Source organism: Chiloscyllium plagiosum, chromosome 31 (genome assembly GCF_004010195.1).
Source record: "Chiloscyllium plagiosum isolate BGI_BamShark_2017 chromosome 31, ASM401019v2, whole genome shotgun sequence".
Classification (NCBI taxonomy): Eukaryota; Metazoa; Chordata; class Chondrichthyes; order Orectolobiformes; family Hemiscylliidae; genus Chiloscyllium; species Chiloscyllium plagiosum.
Genome location: NC_057740.1, coordinates 5,203,810 through 5,222,870, shown reverse-complemented (window position 1 = coordinate 5,222,870; position 19,061 = coordinate 5,203,810). Strand labels below are relative to the sequence as shown.

The window sequence follows — 19,061 nt, the reverse complement described above, 5'->3', positions numbered from 1 at the left end:
TAGTATTTTTAAAAATTCTACTTGAATAAAATAAAAGTCAAATTTTCCAACCCATACATCAGATAGTTATGGAATTTAGTTGTTAATAATTTGCTGCTAAATGAGGTGGTTGTAACAGGTCACATTGGTTTATTTAAGAGAAAGCTTGATGCATACTCGAGGGAAAAGAAATACAAGGAGACAGAATAAGGTGCGAAGAGATCATTAGAATAGGATGTAGCCTGTTTGATGTCTGAATGCTGGTAATGACCAATTAGTCTGTTGTTATGCTATAGATGTATACAGTTCCAGGTAGGGAAATAGCTTAGAATTGAACATAACATCAAGGGCAGAACACAAAAACAGAATTCCAAAAAAATTCTTAAGAATCCCCACAGTGCAGAAACAGGCCATTCAGCCCAACAAGTCCCCACTGAAGAGTAAGCCACCCAGATGCATTTCCCTACCCCATTACTCTACACTCACCCCTGACTAATGCACTTAACATACACATCCCTGAACGCAGTGGGCAGTTTAGTATGACCAATTACCCTAATCTACACATCTTTGACTGCGGGGGGAGGGGGGGGGGGGGAAGAACTGGAGCACCCAGACGAAACCCACACAGACACGGGGAGAATGTACAAACACAGACAATCGCCTGAAGCTAAAATCAAACTCAGCTGAATTGTACTCCAGCAAAATCTGCTTCCTCATGGTCCAGGATATCCACCCATTACCATCAAGCCTGGGGATCAACCATGGTTCAATGAAGAGTGTAGTACGGCATACTCAGGAGCAGCACTAGACATACCTGAAGATGAAGAGTCAACCTCGTGAAGCCAAACAGGATTACTTGCATGCCAAACAGCATAAGTAGCAAAAGATATTCAGAGCTAAATGATTCCACAATCAAACTGATCAGATCTAAGGATTTGCAAGTCTTGCCACATTGAATGGTAGTAGACAATTAAACAACTCACTAGAGGCACTGGCTCCACAAATATTTCCATCCTCAATCATAGAAGAGGTCAGTACATCAGTGCAAAAGGTAAGGCTGAAGCAATCGTAGCAATCTTCAGCCAGAAGTGCCAAGTGGATGATCCAACTTGGCCTCCTTCAGTGTTCCCCAGTATCACGTACCAGTCTTCCGCCAATTCAATTCACTTCATATGACATCAGTAAACAGTTGGAGGCACTGCAAAGATAACCATGACACATTCCAGCAATAGTACTGAAGACCTGTGCTCCAGAACATGCCACACACCTAGCCAACCTGTTCCAACAGTTGGAACACTGGCATCTCCCTGACAATGGTGGAAAATTGCCCAGGTATGTCCTGTATTTGAATGAATGTGGCATCAAGGAACCCTAATAAAACTGGAATCGGGTGCAAACTCTCAGCTGATTGTATTCACACCTTTTATACAGGAAGATGGCTGTGGATGTTGGGTCAGTCACCTCAGCTACAGGATATCAATGCAGGAGTTCAACAGAGTGGTAACCTATGCCCAACAATCTTCAGCTGCTTCATCGATGACCCTCCCTCCATCATAAGGTCAGAAGTGGGAATATTTGCAACTCCTCAGATTTTGAAACAGTCCATGTTCAAAGGCAGCAAGATCTGAACAATATTCAGGTTTGGACTGAAAAGTGGCAAGTAACATTCACGCCACACTAATGCCAATCTCCAGTAAAACCATAAGATATATACACACAAGACCCTAAGATATAGGTGCAGAACAAGGCCATTTAGCCTATCAAGTCTGCTCTGTCATTTGATCATGGCTGACCGGTTTCTCAACCCCATTTTTCTGTCTTCTCCCCACAACCCTTGATCCCCTTACTAATCAAGAACTTTTCCATGTCTGTCTTAAATACACTCAATGGCTTAGTCTCCACAGTCTTCTTTGGCAATGAGTTCCATAGAATCATCACCTGAAGAAATTCCTCCTCATCTCAGTTCTAAATTGTCACTTCTTCACTCTGAGCCTGTTCTCTTGGATCCTAGTCTGTCCTAGTAGTGGAAACATCATCTACATTCAATCTATTCAGGCCTCTCAGTATTTTGAAAGTTTCAGTGAGATCAACCCCCCCAATCATTCCAAACTTCATCAAATACAGACCCAGAGTCCTCGACTGTGCCTTATAAATCAAGTCCATCATCCCCAGGATCAATCTTATAAACCTTTCCTGAATTCCCTCCAACGCCAGCACATCTTTCTTTAGATATGGAGCCCAAAACTATTTCTTATTGTGTGCAATCTAACCACCATTCTTTAAAATTCAATAGTGTCACCATCTCTGAATTCCCAACTCTTAACTTCCTTGGGGATTACCATTGACCCAACTTGCCACATAAATACAGTGACTACAAAGCAGGTCAGAGCTCAATAATGTGTTGAGTAACTCACCACTTGACTCCCCAAAGCTTGTCCGCTATCTACATGGCACAAATCTGGAGTGTGATGGAATATTTCCCACTTATCTGGGTGGGCACAGCCCAACACAAGAAAATTGGATCCACAATCAGCTGATTGACAGGACGTAGAGGGTGATGACTGAGAGCAGTTTTTCCAACTTTGTCCAGTGGGACCCCACAGGACAATGGGGCATTTACACAGTTTGTGTAAATAACTTAGATTTGAATGTGGCAGGGTTCGTCAGTAAGTTTGCAAATGATATAAAAATTGGTGGGGTGGTAAATACTGAGGAAGACAGCCTGAGATTACAGGAAGATATAGGTGGGCTGGTCAAGTAGACTGATCAGTGACAGTTGGAATTCAATCTGGATAAATGAGGTGATGCAGTTGAGTAGGACAAACAAAGCAAGGGAATAGATGATGAGCAATAGGACCCCTGTGAAGCACTGAGAATCAAAAGTACCTTGGTATGCATATACAGCTGTCCCTTAAGGTATCAGGACAGATGGATAAAGTGGTTACCAAGGCATATGGTATACTTCCATTTATTAGTCAAGGCAAAGATTTTGAAAGCAGCTAAGTAATGGTGGAACTGTATAAAATGTTGGTTAGGTTACAGCTCTGGAATGCACATTATAGGAAGGATGTGTTAACAGTGAAGAGAGTACAGAGGAATATATCAGGATGTTGCCTGAGCTGGTGAGTTTTAGTTATGAAGAGAGATTGGACAGATTGGGGTTGTTATCCGAGGAGCAGAGAAGATTGAGAGGGGACATGACTAAGAAGTATAAAATTATAGGGGCATTTATAGGTTACAGAGGAAGGCACTTTCCCCTTGATGGATGGATCAATGACTAGGGGCATACATTTAAAGTAAGTGGCAGAAGGTTTAGAGGAAATGGCGAGAAAAAAATATTTTTCACCTAGAGGCAGCTGGGAATCTTGAACGCACTGCGTGTAAGGGTGGCAGAGGAAGAAACCCTCACAACACTTTAATAGTATTTTTTTTAGATCAGATTCCCTACAGTGTGGAAACAGGTCATTTTGACACAACACGTTCACACTGACCCTCCGGAGAGAAACCCACCCAGACCCATTTCCCTCTGACTAATGCACCTAACACTATGGGCAATTTAGCATGGCCAATTCACCAGACCTGCACATTTTTGGATTGTGGGAGGAAACCGGAACACCCAGAGGAAACCCACGCAGACATGGGGAGAATGTGTAAACTCCACATAGACAGTCACCCGAGACTAGAATTGAACCTGGGACCCTGGTGCTGTGAGGCAACAGTACCAGCCACCGTACCACTTTAGAGGTGCACTTGCAATGCCAAGGCATACAAGGCCGGGGCCAAGTGTTGGAAATGGAATTATAATGGTTCAGTGGCTTTTAACTGGTATGTACGTGATGGACTGAAGGCCTCCTTCTTATCCCATAGATTCTACAACTATTACCCTAGGCAATTACTGCTGCAATTCATATAAAATAATTGGAGAATTATCGTCTGGTAATTAGCTTTATTGGCTATTTGCCCTGCCCTCCAATGAATTAGAGTCATGTCAAGTTCCAATTAAAGTGGGGGACAAAGTATGATAAATTTTGATTTTGAGGTACTAACAAACTGAAATACTGTCAGCTCCATAAAGTGATGACTGGAATGCACAGCATGCATGGGGTCGCATTTTGTGCAAATGGCAAATCTGTTACCTTGTCCTGATATTATTCTTGGAGTGAATCAGTTACTTTGTATTTTATGCACCAGGAACTTGCTTGGATAATAAGCTGACAAGAATGTTCACATATGATGCTACATTTGTTTCATGCACTGCTCCATTATTCATCTTGGAAGTGAAAGTATTTTTAAGTTCCAAACCTCAAGTTTCTCTTCTTGAGCATCAGATTTCACTGCAAATCAAGCTTTTGCAAAAAAAAAACAAATGAATTGGATTATATATTTGAGATCTATGGAGCAAAACTCACAAAAACAAAGTGCAGATGAAGCAAATAACATTGAAAATACTGATGCTGGTTAGATTAGATTTCCTACAGTGTGGAAACAGGCCCTTCGGCCCAACCAATTCACACCGACCCTCTGACTGATGCACCTAACACTATGGGCAATTTAGCACGGCCAATTCACCTGACCTGCACATTTTTGGACTGTGGGAGGAAACCCGAGCACCCGGAGGAAACCCGCACAGACATAGGATGGATGTGTAAACTCCACACGGACAGCTGCCCGAGGCTGGAATCGAACCTGGGACCCTGAGGCAGCAGTGCTAACCACTGAGCCACCGTGCCACCCTGTGGTCTTGTATTACGGGCAAGTAATACTCAATAGAAATACAGAGCACGCTCCAGAGATAATTGCAGTACAACATACCAAAAATTAACAAAGGTTTTCACTTAACACAAGCTTCTCTAATGCAGACTGTTGCTACAATGTTACAAAGATATACTTACAAACAGCCCTGTTGTACACACTAAGATGATTACACTCGCTAGGATCAAATAGATGTCAACCAGTGGCAATTTGGTCTGTCTCTGTTTCATTGTGAAACCATCTGCAAATTTAATGCTTCACATTCTTATGGACATCTAGTCTGCAGCTTCCCAATACTGGAATGTTGGCAGAGACTGGCATTAGTGTTGTTCCTTCCATATTTGTCCTTGCTTTTCATCAAGCAGAGGAAAGCAATGAGGGAGCACAGAAAAGCTCCACTAAAAATAAACTTGATTATACAGCTTTCTCCATTCCTCTTCTGGTGGGCAAATATCTGCCCTCCATACTGGAGATCAGATGCAGTACATGAAAAACTAGCTGTTTGTTTAACCATGTAGAGTGGAAAAGGATGCAGGTAGGCCCTGGATGACAGTGCAGGATGCATTTACCTGCACAATGATTCACCTCCAAGTTTGTGCTGAGTTAGATGGTATGATCACCAGTGTAATTAACCTTAGTGTCCTTATGTGGAGGTGGAAGTTGATAAGACTTGGTTGTACGGTCCTGATAATCAGCTCTGGACAACAAATCCAGGTGTGCATATAAAAAAAAAGCACAGGATAACTCTTAAGAGAACTTGAGCAATTTTTAAACTATACTTGATCGTATGGATGAGAGAGATGGAATGCAAAGATGGAGGAAGGAAGAGAAAAAAAACCTGGATTCTGGATGGCATAAGATTGATGAACTAAAAAAGGCCTTTCCTTCTATGGAATTTACATTAGAAGTTAGTGACTTCAGGACAGGATGCAGGAAAAACAAAATTAAACTAATTTATTCCTGTATGGCTCCACAGACAAATACATGTTATTGCTGGAGACAGACAGGTGTCAAATCTTTCCATTTTTCATTAGGACGAACACAAGAATGCCAATATTTCAAATAATCACAACAATTTATTATGCGAGAAAAGAAGAAGCAGAGAGCTGACTCTGATTGGTTGAGATTTTGCCAAGAGTTAACTGGAAACATGGGGAGTTTTCAGTTTGTGAACCAAATTTTTCTCCTGCGGTACAATTGGTGTTTGTTTGAATTTTGATATTCATGTCTTTGATGAGTGCAAGATGTTTTGCAACATGCCCCACTTTTCAGCAATATTCAAGTTCTGCAAACCTAGTGTCAGTAGTGGGCGGCACGGTGGCACAGTGGTTAGCACTGCTGCCTCACAGCGCCAGAGACCCAGGTTCAATTCCCGACTCAGGCGACTGACTGTGTGGAGTTTGCACATTCTCCCCGTGTCTGCGTGGGTTTCCTCTGGGTGCTCCGGTTTCCGGAGGCCCTGGATGACACAAAGATGTGCGGGTCAGGTGAATTGGCCGTGCTAAATTGCCCGTAGTGTTAGGTTAAAGGGATAAAAGTAGGGGTATGGGTGGGTTGCTCATTGGAGGGTCGGTGTGGACTTGTTAGGCCGAAGGGCCTGTTTCCACACTGTAAGTAATGTAATCTAATCTAAATGCTTTATACATAAAATATACACATAAATGTTATATTCCAGTAGATGGGCTGCTTCTCTCAACTGTTACAGATCTGAATACTATCCCTTCAAAGACATATATTGGCCCTTCACAATTTTAAGTGCAATCAAATTCAAGGAAGTCTAATGAAAGTTCGGTTGATCTCTAAGTTAGAAAGAAATCTTGCCAAATAACTTACTTTAACTATAAAAAGGAATTGCAGAAATCTTTGCATCCCTCCCCAACCTCAATAGCTCCTCTATTTCACATTGCCATTGACCTCAGCTCCCAATCCCTTTTTAAATATTCACCGGAGGGCAAGACAAACAGAATTCTTACAACAATAGCAAACAATGACTAAAATGAACCTCTTGCGAGTCAGTTTGACCAGAGACAACGCTCATGAGCACAGAGTTCCACATCCACAAGTGATATCTGTAACTCTGGAAAACTGACTGACTGTCTGACTACCATCCACCTGGACTTAAACTTCTTCAGCTGCTTGGTCAATGACCTTCCCTCCATTATGAGGAGGAAGTGGGGATGTTCACTGATGACTGCTCATTGTAGCACCATTTGTGACTCCTTAGACACTGGAGACAGTCAATGTCCAAAGGCAGCAAACTTGGACAAAATCCAGTTTTGGGGATTAATACATAGTAGGTAACATTTGCACCACACAAGTGCCGAGCAATGACCACCTCCAACAAGAGAGAATCTAACCATTGTTTCTTGACATTCAAAAGGCATTACCATATTGAACTGCTCAATATTAACATCACGGGGTTTACCATTGTCAATAAAATGAAATGGATCAGCCATATAAATATGGTAGCTACAAGATCCGGTCAGCAGCTAGGAATTGAACTCTTCTCCCAACATCCCAAAGCCTACCCACTATTTACAAGGCACAATTCAGGATGGAAGATTCTCCAATTGCTTGGATAACTGCAGCTTCGACAACTTAAGCAGCTCGATACTGTCCAGGTCAGAGCAGCCCACTTGACTGCACATAACCAAAAATATTCACTCTCTCCACCACCACTCAGAGGAGTGTGTGCCATCTACAAAATGAAGTACAAAAATATACCAACGCTCCTTAGACAGCGCCTTCTAAAAACATGAACATTCATGTAGAGAACAAAGGCAGCAAACACATGGGATCACCACCTGCAAGATCCCCTCCAAACCCTGACCATCCCAAGTTGGAAATATATTGTTGCTCCTTCAGTCTGCCTGGGTCAAAATGCTGGAACTCCCTAACAGAACATTGGTGTCTTCCTATATCAAATGGACTGCAGTGGACAGTGGAGCAAGAAAGCAGTTCAACACCACTTTCAGCAGGGCAGTTAGAAATAGACAATAATTGTTGATCCAGCCAGTATGCCACATCCTATGAATGAATTAAAAAAAAAACTACTTCTTTTTGTTTTACTTTTACTGGCACATATCTGGAGTTTTAATTATCAAACATAGAAGAAAACCGTTAAGTGCTTATCAGTCAGCAATACTGTTAATGTAGAACAGCTAAGGAGCATAATTATTGACAGCCACGTGATCACAACTGCCCAATGAGTTGCTGGAATGGCACATATTAACTGCATTTTTATATATAAAGCATTAGCAGGCCAAGTTAGGGAAAAAAACCTTTAGAAAGTAGGCTGTGTTTGATAAATTGTATCGGATGAATGCAGTTTCATTACTTTTGTGTTTGGAGGAAAATAGCTTTGCTCAAGAGAATTAGAATTGGTGAAAAATAAAACTGTTACAGATTGAACAGTCACAATGTAGACGAGCACATCTTCTAGGTGATTTTCATGCAAGAATTAGGCACACTTTTTAAAAACAATGCATACTTCACACTTAGATTCACACTGAAATTTTAACAGAACTTCAAAAACTCTTTTCAAAAAAATATATACAAGCGAATTAGATACATTTTTCTCCAATCAGATACCCCAAATGACTGACACATGGCTGCAAAGGCTTTATAACAGCTAAATCTGTAACATATACTGAATGATCCACGGCCAGGGCAGTACTGAGACCCATTAGAGAAAGTCATAATACGCACCATGTGTTCCATGCATATACTGATTTCCCCATCGCTGTAAAACGCTCCATAGAAGCCTACAATGTACGGTGAATTACACTCATGTAATACTTGGAGTTCTCGGATGATTTGATTGCGTATAGCAGGCTTTATTTCTAAATGAATCAGCTGGAGAAAGAGGAGCAAAATCTTGGAGTTAGTCATCAACAAAGAATCTATTTGAACTTGCTACTTTTAAAAAAGGAAAACCTAGTTATGATGTCTTTCACTTTGAATTATGTAGGATTTTACAACTCCAACAAAAATGAAAAAATAGAATTCTTAGAATATATTGTAGTTCTATCAGTGCACCTAACAGACATCTACAATAATTCACTCAGGTGGGGTACAGAATTTCACACATTGCCTTAAATCGGGTTCAGCATACAAATTAATGATGGAAGGTATGAATTAAACTACCTAGTTTTTAAACACAGATTTTACATAGAGACAGTTTTCCTTTTATTTTTCCACACATGCTATGATACTAGCTGGCCAAACAACCTTCATTTAATTCAAAGTTAATTGAGTACTTGATCAGGCCTTTAAAGTCCACTGACACAATTGTAGAAGCATGTCTTGCAGTTGCCTTTGAAGTTTACTTTTGCCAATTCTTTTAATATTCACATTTTCAACTAGAAAGGAGACACTAAAAACTCACTGTGCGACTGCGAGGGAATAAATTAAACTATGAAAACAGCAGCCAGCAGTAAAAGCCATTAAACTACCTCAAATCATTAAACACAGCATCTGTCCTAAGCCAATTCCTCCAGCGATATCCATATTTCCCAATTAGCTGAAAAAGATAAGCTTGCATTCTTGAAGCACTTTGTATGACTACCCCAGACCCTCAATCAAGTATGTACTTCTGAGGTGTAGTCACATTGCAATGTGGGAATTGTGGTCGCCAATGTGCTTACAGCAAACTTTCACACATATGACTGACAATGACAAAGTAATTTGTTTATCTGATTTTTTTCAGGATAAACATTGCTCAGAATACCAGGGATAATTATCTCTCTTCCTCTTTGCAATAGTACCATGGGATCTTTTATACCCAGCTAAGAGGGCAGACAGCATCTTGAATAAAAGCAAAATCCTGCAAATGCAGCAGATCTGAAATAAAACCTAAAAGTGCTAAACAGGGTTAATGGTTTGAATCCAATGGCACTTCTTCAGAAGAAGTGACATCATTCTGGAATGACGATAATTTATCACAATCCTTAAACTGCTCAATGATTCCAGCTGTGAATTTTATGATTTATTATTAATTTGACTCCAATGTACCTGGCTTCTATATTATCTTTTCCACAAAATATGTAAGACAAATTAATTTCTGATTCTTGGATGCTACATGTCCACTTAAAGGCTAATTTTCTGAATTGATTTAGAATTTTCTTGGACTCTATATACAGTCAAAGCCAACTTGGACTTTCCAAGAAAAGCCAATTCTGAGGAGAAGCAAAGTTGCTAAATACTAGGGTATTTGCTACAACAAAAGGAACAGGTCAGCCAACTCCAAATTTGACTAATATATACTTACCTTTCTTGCCATAATAAGTCCTGATGGCTTATGACGCACTTTGGTAACAACACCACCGTTGCCAGCACCCAGCTCACATATTTTATCAAAATCGTCATCTTTCAGTTCCCCTACTTTGGCTTTCTGGGTAAGAAAGGCTTCAAGTCTCTTTTTCTGCTGCTCATCAAGCTCAAGCTCCTCCAACTTCTTTTGCAGGGCTTCTAGGTTAGCTCTAAAAACAAAAACAAAAAAAAAACTCCTCAAAAGGTCTGAGCAGAAACAAGGATCCTCTAAATTAAGAGATGGTGGACATGTGCTCCACAAGCATACATTCCAACCTTATTCTGAACTTTTCCCCTTATCCTATTCACACTCTCCTGAATCAAGTCATGTTGCAGATAAGGTAGGTGGTTCTGCAGTATCGTGAACTTCATGACTTAATCTAGCCCAGGACTATTTGGTCTGTTCAGTCGTTTGCTTGATAGTGGGAAAAGCCTGTCACTTCTTTGACTAAGTTGAACCTTCAAAGTTGTCAGGAGCTGAAACTGCTCCTTTCAGCCTCTTGCTCAGTCATGAACAGCAGTAGAAGAATATTAATTTATTTCAGAGACTTGAATACTACTGATTACTTAATTTGTAAGTTGTACAATGTAGTTTGCGAAACCAATGTTCTAAATTTAAATGCATTAAAAAATCCAGTATGCTTAAAAAATGAAATACATAATGATTAAAAATGAAATTGTATATGCACATAGTGCTGAGAACCAAGAGCTGAGAAGTGGGATTAAACTGGATTGTTCTTTTTCAGTTGGCAGAGACACGATGGGCCAAATGGTCTCCTTCATTCTGATTTTTTATGATTTTATATGGCTTTTTATTCTTTCAGTATCAACCCTCCATGACTCTAAAACTTCAACTTACTTAGAGACCACTCTTAATACGATATAACATGAAACCATGTTATCTCACCATTGCAGGCAGTGACAAGATACAGGAAATGACACTTGCTCAATAGGGATAATGCGCACAAACATGTTTTCCTCTTGAAAGAATTTTCTGGGTAAAGTGTTTTTACTCATTTTAAGATTTGAATTATGTAGTATTAATTTTAACAACTTTTTAAATCTTTTGCTTTTTTAAAAATCGTACAAACATTTGTTTTACTTTTTTGATAAACATAATGGCAATTAGTATTTATGAAGTAAATAATTACTGGCAAGGTTTTAAGAACCACAGTTCTACCGCTGTATTATGGCGATGATGAATGTATATTAACTTACAAGAGATGAAATAAAATAAGCAGCAAGGTCAAACCAGACTCTAACCTCACACCTTTAATGCATTGTATGAGCTGAGATGTCACTTTTGTTTTATAAAACTTCAAGTTATCTTGGGAATGCGACTTGAAAGTAGTTCTGGGCTACTACTATATTAATGAATCAAAACCTGCAATCCATTCTAAAAGATAAAAGACTTCACAGCAATCTAGGTTTGTTCAATAAATCATATCAGTTGCATGACACTATAATCTTGCATCTGATGATCCTGCCCCACTAGCTACCTGACGAAGCAGTGCTCCGAAAGCTAGTACTTCCAAATAAACCTGTTGGACTATAACCTGGTGTTGTGTGATTTTTAACTAAATCATAAATACTGTGACATTAAAAATTCTAAAGAGAACATGATCTAAGATCTCTGTACTGGATCTGGTAACAACTTAGAGAAAAGGATTCACACACAATGCCTAATCACACAAAATCTCAAAAGCATTTACAGCCAATGAAAGACTTGAAATAATAGTCGGTGTGATAATGCAGGAAGTATGCAGAAAAGCTGTGCCAAATAGCTCTCTTTCAAACTACAATATGATAATGACTAGATACTGTGGTGTTGGTCAAGGAAAAAACATTAGTCAGGATGTTGGGATAACTTCCCAGGTGTTCTTTGAAACAGCATCATAAGATCTTTTCCCTCCAGCTGAGGGCCTTTAGTTGATATTTATTAAAAGGACACCACCCTGAGACAATTTTAGTGCTCTTCCTGTAATGCACTGGAGCATACCTAGATTTGTGCACTGAGGTCCTGGAATTGAACTTGAATCATAGAATCCCTACAGTGTGGAAACAGGCCATTTGGTCCACATTGATGCCCCAAAAGAGTAACCCACCCACACCCATTCCCTTACCCTATTACTCTGCATTTACCACTGACTAATGCACCTAACGTACACAATCCTGAACACAATGGGCAATTTAGCATAGAGGTAAAAACAATTTAGCATAGCCAATTCACCTTATCTGCACATCTTTGGATTGTGGGAGGAAACCCATACAAATTTGGGGACAATGTGCAAACTCCACAGAGTCGCCGGAGGTTGGAATTGAACCTAGGTCCTAGTACTGAGAGACAGTTGTGCTCACCACATAGCTACCATGCCAGAATCTAGAATCATCTTCAGAACAAATACTGCTACCAACTGAACTACAAAACAAAATATCAAATTATCAAACTAGTAGCTGGAAAAACATAGCTTGTGAACACATGAAAGAAATTATTTTGAACTGACATATTTGAAGTTCGATTTCAAAAAGGTGGGAGATTTATTACTGAAGAACACCATCAGTTGAATTAGTGCCTTTGATTAAAGTAGATTTGCATGCACTCCATTGACCTCTTGCATTACCCTTAAACTCAGAGACCATTGGGGGAGCTATCATCCCAATGTGTTTGCTGTAAATGGATCTACATTAGAGTAGGTTTAATCCAGCTCTAATTTTACTGTGGGCCCTTAGATCAAAATTATCAGAAATTCAACACCAATTAGTAAGTGAATTCAAAGGCCAAAATGAACCTGTTGCAGGCATCGGACAAATTTACTGGTTTATTCTGTGCTTCACTGCCCAAAAGGCCAACTGACGTCCATCGACCTCCTTATTCTGTTTATTCTTCCTAGAAAGATAAACATGTTAATGAGAGATCCTACACAAGACTTTTTTTTTTGTACTTAAGTGATCTTGGCCTTGTGAGAAATCTACTCAGAGATAATGGGCTAGATATTCAACTGTACACTGTACAGAGTACCACAACCAACATCCATGAGAAAAATCTGACAAGTTTTGGCCTGTAAAGGTTGTAGGATTTAAACATCAGGTCTGGATGGGATCAGTTAACAGAGCATTAATCAGTGAATGAACGTTGCACTTTCATCCTTTTCAATGACTTTTCACTTTTATCCTTACATCTTTTTCAACTACCAAATAGGATCTTTGATAAAATGTGAAAGAAAGCAAAGCAATTAAGTTGCATTCAAGTGCAGGAGCACTTGAAACCTTATTTTACAATTATTTAGAGCTGCTGCAAAAATAGACTACAATACAACAGGAGGCAAAGATGCTCATTTCAAAGAACCTCAGCTGGTCCAGCAGCATCTGTGTTCAGAATTCAAAGTTAACTGTTCTGAAGGGGGGGTCACTGGACCCGTAACATTAACTCTGATCTCTCCACAGATACTGCCAGACCAGCAATTTCTATTTTGTTTCTAATTTCTAGCATCTGCAGTTCTTTTGGTATTTTTGTTCATTTCAAAGTATTGGAATTTACCCATAATGCTACACTTTTTGTTAACTGGAAATAAATTACTGATCATGTTCAAAATGAACATTATGATTGTCACCGAGAAAATGATTTGCTGACTTTTAAAAACCTCAAAGGCATTCTGAACTCTGAATAGAGCATTCAATGAATTACTGTCTGAATCTCATGTCTTTTTTAAAATTATCTGCTACTTGGCAATTGACAAGGATGGTAGAGTGAGCCGAGTAGATAAAGCTTTAATGAAATGGTTTGCTGACAGAGTGGACTTCAGGCTGCATTGCCACCCTAACAATAGGCTCAGATGCACTTATACTAGGGTCCAACAGTTTTAGGCTCTAGGAAGGGTAGGGTGATGGGATGAACACTGTTGGAGGGGTCCCAAAAGAGGAACCAGTATGATCTGGGAGATCGACTTCAAAAACTGCACTTCTTGTGGCTGGGAAACAAGTTATCAATTAAGGCAGATTCATCTTTACTCGTTAGAGTACAGTTCCTGCTCACAAGATCTGAATACAACAAAAACATTGTACCATCATTTTGTATATTTTGCACACTTTGGAGTAATCAGAGCAATTGGAGATAACAAGTTGGGTAAGTGATATAATTTTGAACAGTTTGAAAGGTAATTTCAAGAGCTATATAGTGGATATCCAGAGAGATCAGTGGCCGATTCACACTGATGTTGTAATTCAGAGGTCCATGTAAAGAACTCACTGAAAACTAGCCCAGAAGTACAAAAGTAATAATGGCTAATGAAGCATTTGCTTTTATTTCAAAAACTAGATGACAGTAGGGAGGCTGATCTTTTACAGATGTATAGAGCTGTAGTTATACACCACCAATTCTGTACTTCAGGCAGGATACATGGACTCATTTTGTAGGGAGGTACACTACAGCACAGATTTGTTAAGATTGTACTGCAGCTAAAAGGATTGTGAAACTATTGAATATATTAGGGGTATATTCTCTTAGTTAAAGGATTTTCTAATTTGATTTAAGATGATTAAAAGATTTCAGAGGTTAGATGGAGAGAAGCCAATTTCTTTGATGTGGAAGTCCAGAACAAGGGGACATTATCCCAATTCTTAAACAATCTAGCTCTAATTTTATACTGGAAACTTCTTCACTGAGCAGATCGTGAAAATCTGGAACTTTCAATCCAAGAGAGAAACAACTGAAGCTGTGTCAATTTAAAGTTTCAAAAGTGAGATAGGCACACCTTTGTTAGACAAGGTCATTAAAGGTTACAGTCCCAAAATGATCAGTACAAGGTCAGCACAGACTCGATACTTGTATTTGTATGTTCCTACATTTGTGAGTATTATAGGGCTGGAGGAGGTTAAAAGGATGGGGGAAGCAGGAACATGCAGGGATTTAAATGCAAAGGCAAGAATTTTAAATTGGAGGCGTAGGGTCAGGGAAGTCAGCTAGCCCAAATAACAGGTAAAAAGGTGATGCAAGATAGGATACAATCAGCAGAGTTCTGGAAGAGCACAAGTTTACGGAGTGTGATTTCTGCTAAAATCTCAAACTGGGGCTTCTTGACTCACGAACTAGTGACTTTGGGGTGGCACGGTGGGTTAGCACTGCTGTCTCTCAGCATCAGGGACTCTGGTTTGATTCCCGCCTCAGAGCTTGCACATTCTGTGTGGGTTTCCTCTGGGTGCTCCGGTTTCCTCCCACAATCCAAAAATGTGCAGGTCAGGTGAATTGGTTATGCTTAACTGCCCATAGTGTTCGGTGCATCAGTCAGGGGTACATATAGGGTAGGGGAATGGGTCTGGGTGGGTAACTCTGCGGAGGGTAGGTTGGAGTTGTTGGGCCAAAGGGCCTGTTTCCATTCTGTAGGGAATCTAATCTAATCTAATCTAATGCTTAGCTGACCTTCTACAAACACCTATGTTGACCTCTGGTAATAGAAATGAATGGAAACAAATCATTTGTGACAGAACTATCTGCCCGACATCTGAACTTATCAAGTCTTCGGTATAGCGGCGTGCCGCTAATTTAAAAAGCAGTGGCAAGGGCGCAACAGTTGAGTCCAGATGAAAAAAAAAACTTAAAAAGGTGTAAAACAAAGTAGTAACTATCATGGGTCAGAGCAAAGTATTTGTCACTCTTTTGTGTCCTAAGAGCAGAGACTAGGAGTACAAAGAACACATTGGACTGAAGGGCTGTGACCCAAATAACCCTCAAAAACTCAACACCATTCAGAATAAAAAGAGACTAATTTGATCAGCATCCACTCCACCAACCTAAACATTCATTCCCCTTAACACAGAAGCAGAGTAGCGGCAGTATGTATGTATATAAAGAGGATAACTTGCCAAACCTTCTTTAACTGCAGGCAGAAGGCAGGCATACCCCTCGAGTTAAGTAGTAGTCCGGATCTGGTTAGTGGCCAGATGCAGGAGGGTGCAACTGCGAACCAGGCAGGTGAAACTTTCATCCTTTTCCATATCCAACAGGTATGAGGGTCTTGCTGAATCAGAAGGTAAAGTCCAAAGGAGATAGGAGCACACTGACTAAAATACCACGGCATAGAAGGCCATTCAAGTGAGATGGGATGTGGGAGTGTTTAAAACAAAAAGGACTTAGTAATGGTAAGTAACAGGATAGTCAAGATGATAAATAGTTTGCTACCACCACGCAGGGAATAGTTGTGTGATTGCCTGATTTCATGTTTGAGGATATTCTCTTCTAGTTGTAGAAGAACTCTGAGATGTATGTAGGAATACATAGCATAGGTATAACAAGAGATAAAAGGTCTACTAAGAGACAGAGGGTTTAGGGTCTAAATTTGTAAGCAGAATCTCAATGGTGTTAACTTCTGGAGTACAGGCAGTTCTCCTATAATGCTGTAGTTGCATTCCAGCAAAACCTTGCTTAATAGAAAATCATTTAATAGATATAAATGGGACCTATAGGAAAAGTGGAGTTAGGGGCAGATCACTTTAAAAAAAACACACGATCACTCAAAAATCAGTCAAAGAAAATATACCTCTGCCTGAATGAGGGTTAAATCATTTTATTAATAAAAAGAGCAATTTTAACATTACATTGAAACAAATGTTGTTAATGGAGGGACATCACCACCACCTTCAGGTGTAATTGTGGTTGCAAAAGTGGATGGTTGTGGTCGATTGTCTTCTAACTGTTTCTTAGGGGTTGGTTTAAAAAAAAGACATGCAGGTTTTGCTGCTTTGCCCTTTCTCTTCTGTTCAGAGTGCCAGATGATATCTTACTGAACGAACTATTACCCTGCTGCATTCTGCATTGTAATTGTTGCCTTCCAAAGACCTGCAATTCCCTTTCAATTTCCCTCGGGATAGAAGACAAAAGAGAAGTGCAAAGCTCTCGTGCTGCTGCATCCTGGACTTCATCTTTTTCATCTTTAGTTTCCACTTCCTCCTCAGCAACAAGCTGTTGTAGATCAGCTATAGAGAGGTCTTCAAAGCCGACCTGCTTTGCAAGGGCAGCACAACGCTCTAGTTTTTGGGAGCTCCTCTGATTGTTCAAACCCTTTAAAATCTTGAAAAAAAACTTCAGGAGAAACTGCCGCCAAACTGTATGCAGGCAGTCCTTACTGACATAACCCCAGGCCTCCACATTAATGTCAATAGCATTCTTGATGTTAAAGCTCTTCCAAAATTTACTATTTTCAGTTCTCTGGGCTTGGATAAGTGGGGTGTGTTCTGGTCATGACACAGTTGCTCGTTGCACAAAGATAAGTTGTGCATGGATTTCTTAACAGCTTGGTTTGGTGCTGAACTTCCACATCAAACACAACCCAAAACAGCCTTGAATGGATCTTGAAAGTAGTATAGTAGAGATCAATATGCAGCAAAAATTACAGAAAAACTACTTGCATTTTTATAGTTATAAATCTTGAATATAGTCTAGTTTTAAAGTGTATTGTCAAAATACAGGGAAATGTGTATACATATATACACTAGCTGGTACTCACTATCTGCCAGTTCATTTCAATTTGCCAACCAATGGATTTGGGTTAGAAAAAAATAAATTGGATTTTACAACTTCTATTTACCCTAAATTATACTAAAGTCACCCAATACCTCCCTCAGTCCCTACCAAATGATTCCTCATCTTGGCGATTTTCATTAGTATCGCAATGCACCTTTCCTACTCATCACTCTTCCATCCTCCAATAAAATGTTCCTACTCACCTTCTGTCCTCGTCACGTGTTACCTCTTTTATTTTTATTGTCTCATTAAAAGACATTTTATCAACTTCCTCACTGTGCATTTGCTCTAAAATGTCCTCCAACCTTGTGTCCTTCTGCATTCATGAGTAAATCCCTTCCTCCCTTAAGTTCTTTATAATTGCAGGCTGCCCATCTGTCATATTAGTTCCACATCAGTCAACCTCACCAAGTATCATCTTTCCTTCATCCCTAATGTATTTATTTTCAGTAAAATCTTTATACTTTCCCATCCTAATCACCCAATCTTAATTCCAGACAGTCCAAGGGCAGAAAGCCTACTGTATCACACAGATGGTATAGCCATCCATCACCAGATTTGGTTAGATCATACTGGACCCTTTTGAGTCTTGAGCTGCTCTGTCAAAGATCACCCATCTACAGTACTTTTCCTGAAACCCCATTCTTCTTCAAAGTGAAGGCGGCTGAAGAATGTTTTAAATCAGCACTATAATTGAGGAGAGCTGGCTTTGTTAACTTTTCACACAATCCAGATGATTTAATAAATTATTTCCATTGGCAGAATTGGTGATTGCAGTTTTGTAACCATGGACCGGTGGAGCATTGTTGACATGATGTCTCCAGGGAATGGTCAATGGGACATGGTGCTTGATATGGCCCATCAGTCATTGGGACTTACAGCATGCTATCTTGCAACACACTGGCAATGGAACGCACATGTCACACTACTTATTTGTGTGGTAGGCAGACGGTAAATGTGGCTTGACAGAAACAAAACCACTTGTGAATTTACTGCATAGTAATAGCATGAGACAACTGGTTTCAATTTCTGTTCACATTTTTGAGATACTTTCCCTTTCCAGGATTATCTGAGATAGACTGAGTGCTTTCATGAGTTTTTGTGATATACAGAGAGTAATCCTTTGATCATGGTACTTTATCTCACAGGATAGTTTTGATATCCCTCATCTCAGTGTCAAGCTTATGCTTGACCAGCATATTGACTATTTGCATCAAGCAAAAGTATTTGCACAAACAAACAGCAGCAAGAAACCTACTTTCCTGATTTGTATCGCAGAGGATTAATGTTTAAGTAATGAATATTGATGATACTACAGAGAACTAGCCAAAAAGAACTATGTAAGGAGCAGAATTATCTGCAAAATGCAATTAACCAGCAATTTGTCACTTTAACCATATGCATTAATTAAGCTTAACCATACATTTGCATTTCGTTCTCCAAGCCAGCTCACCGAAAATAAATTAACAAACAGGTGTTGATTTATTTGTACGGCAATTTTTTT

General features: G+C 39.7%; 1 protein-coding gene across 1 annotated transcript in view; it reads right to left on the bottom strand.

Annotated features, from left to right (window-relative positions):
* LOC122565176 (dual specificity mitogen-activated protein kinase kinase 2) overlaps nucleotides 1–19,061 on the bottom strand; it is a 76,902-nt gene that overhangs the window by 42,393 nt on the left and 15,448 nt on the right. The window contains exons 2-3 of the mRNA XM_043720879.1: nucleotides 10,001–10,211; nucleotides 8,440–8,586 (exon numbers count right to left, since the gene is read on the bottom strand). Coding sequence (XP_043576814.1) covers nucleotides 8,440–8,586; nucleotides 10,001–10,211 — 358 coding nt within the window. The remainder of the gene's footprint in view (nucleotides 1–8,439; nucleotides 8,587–10,000; nucleotides 10,212–19,061) is intronic.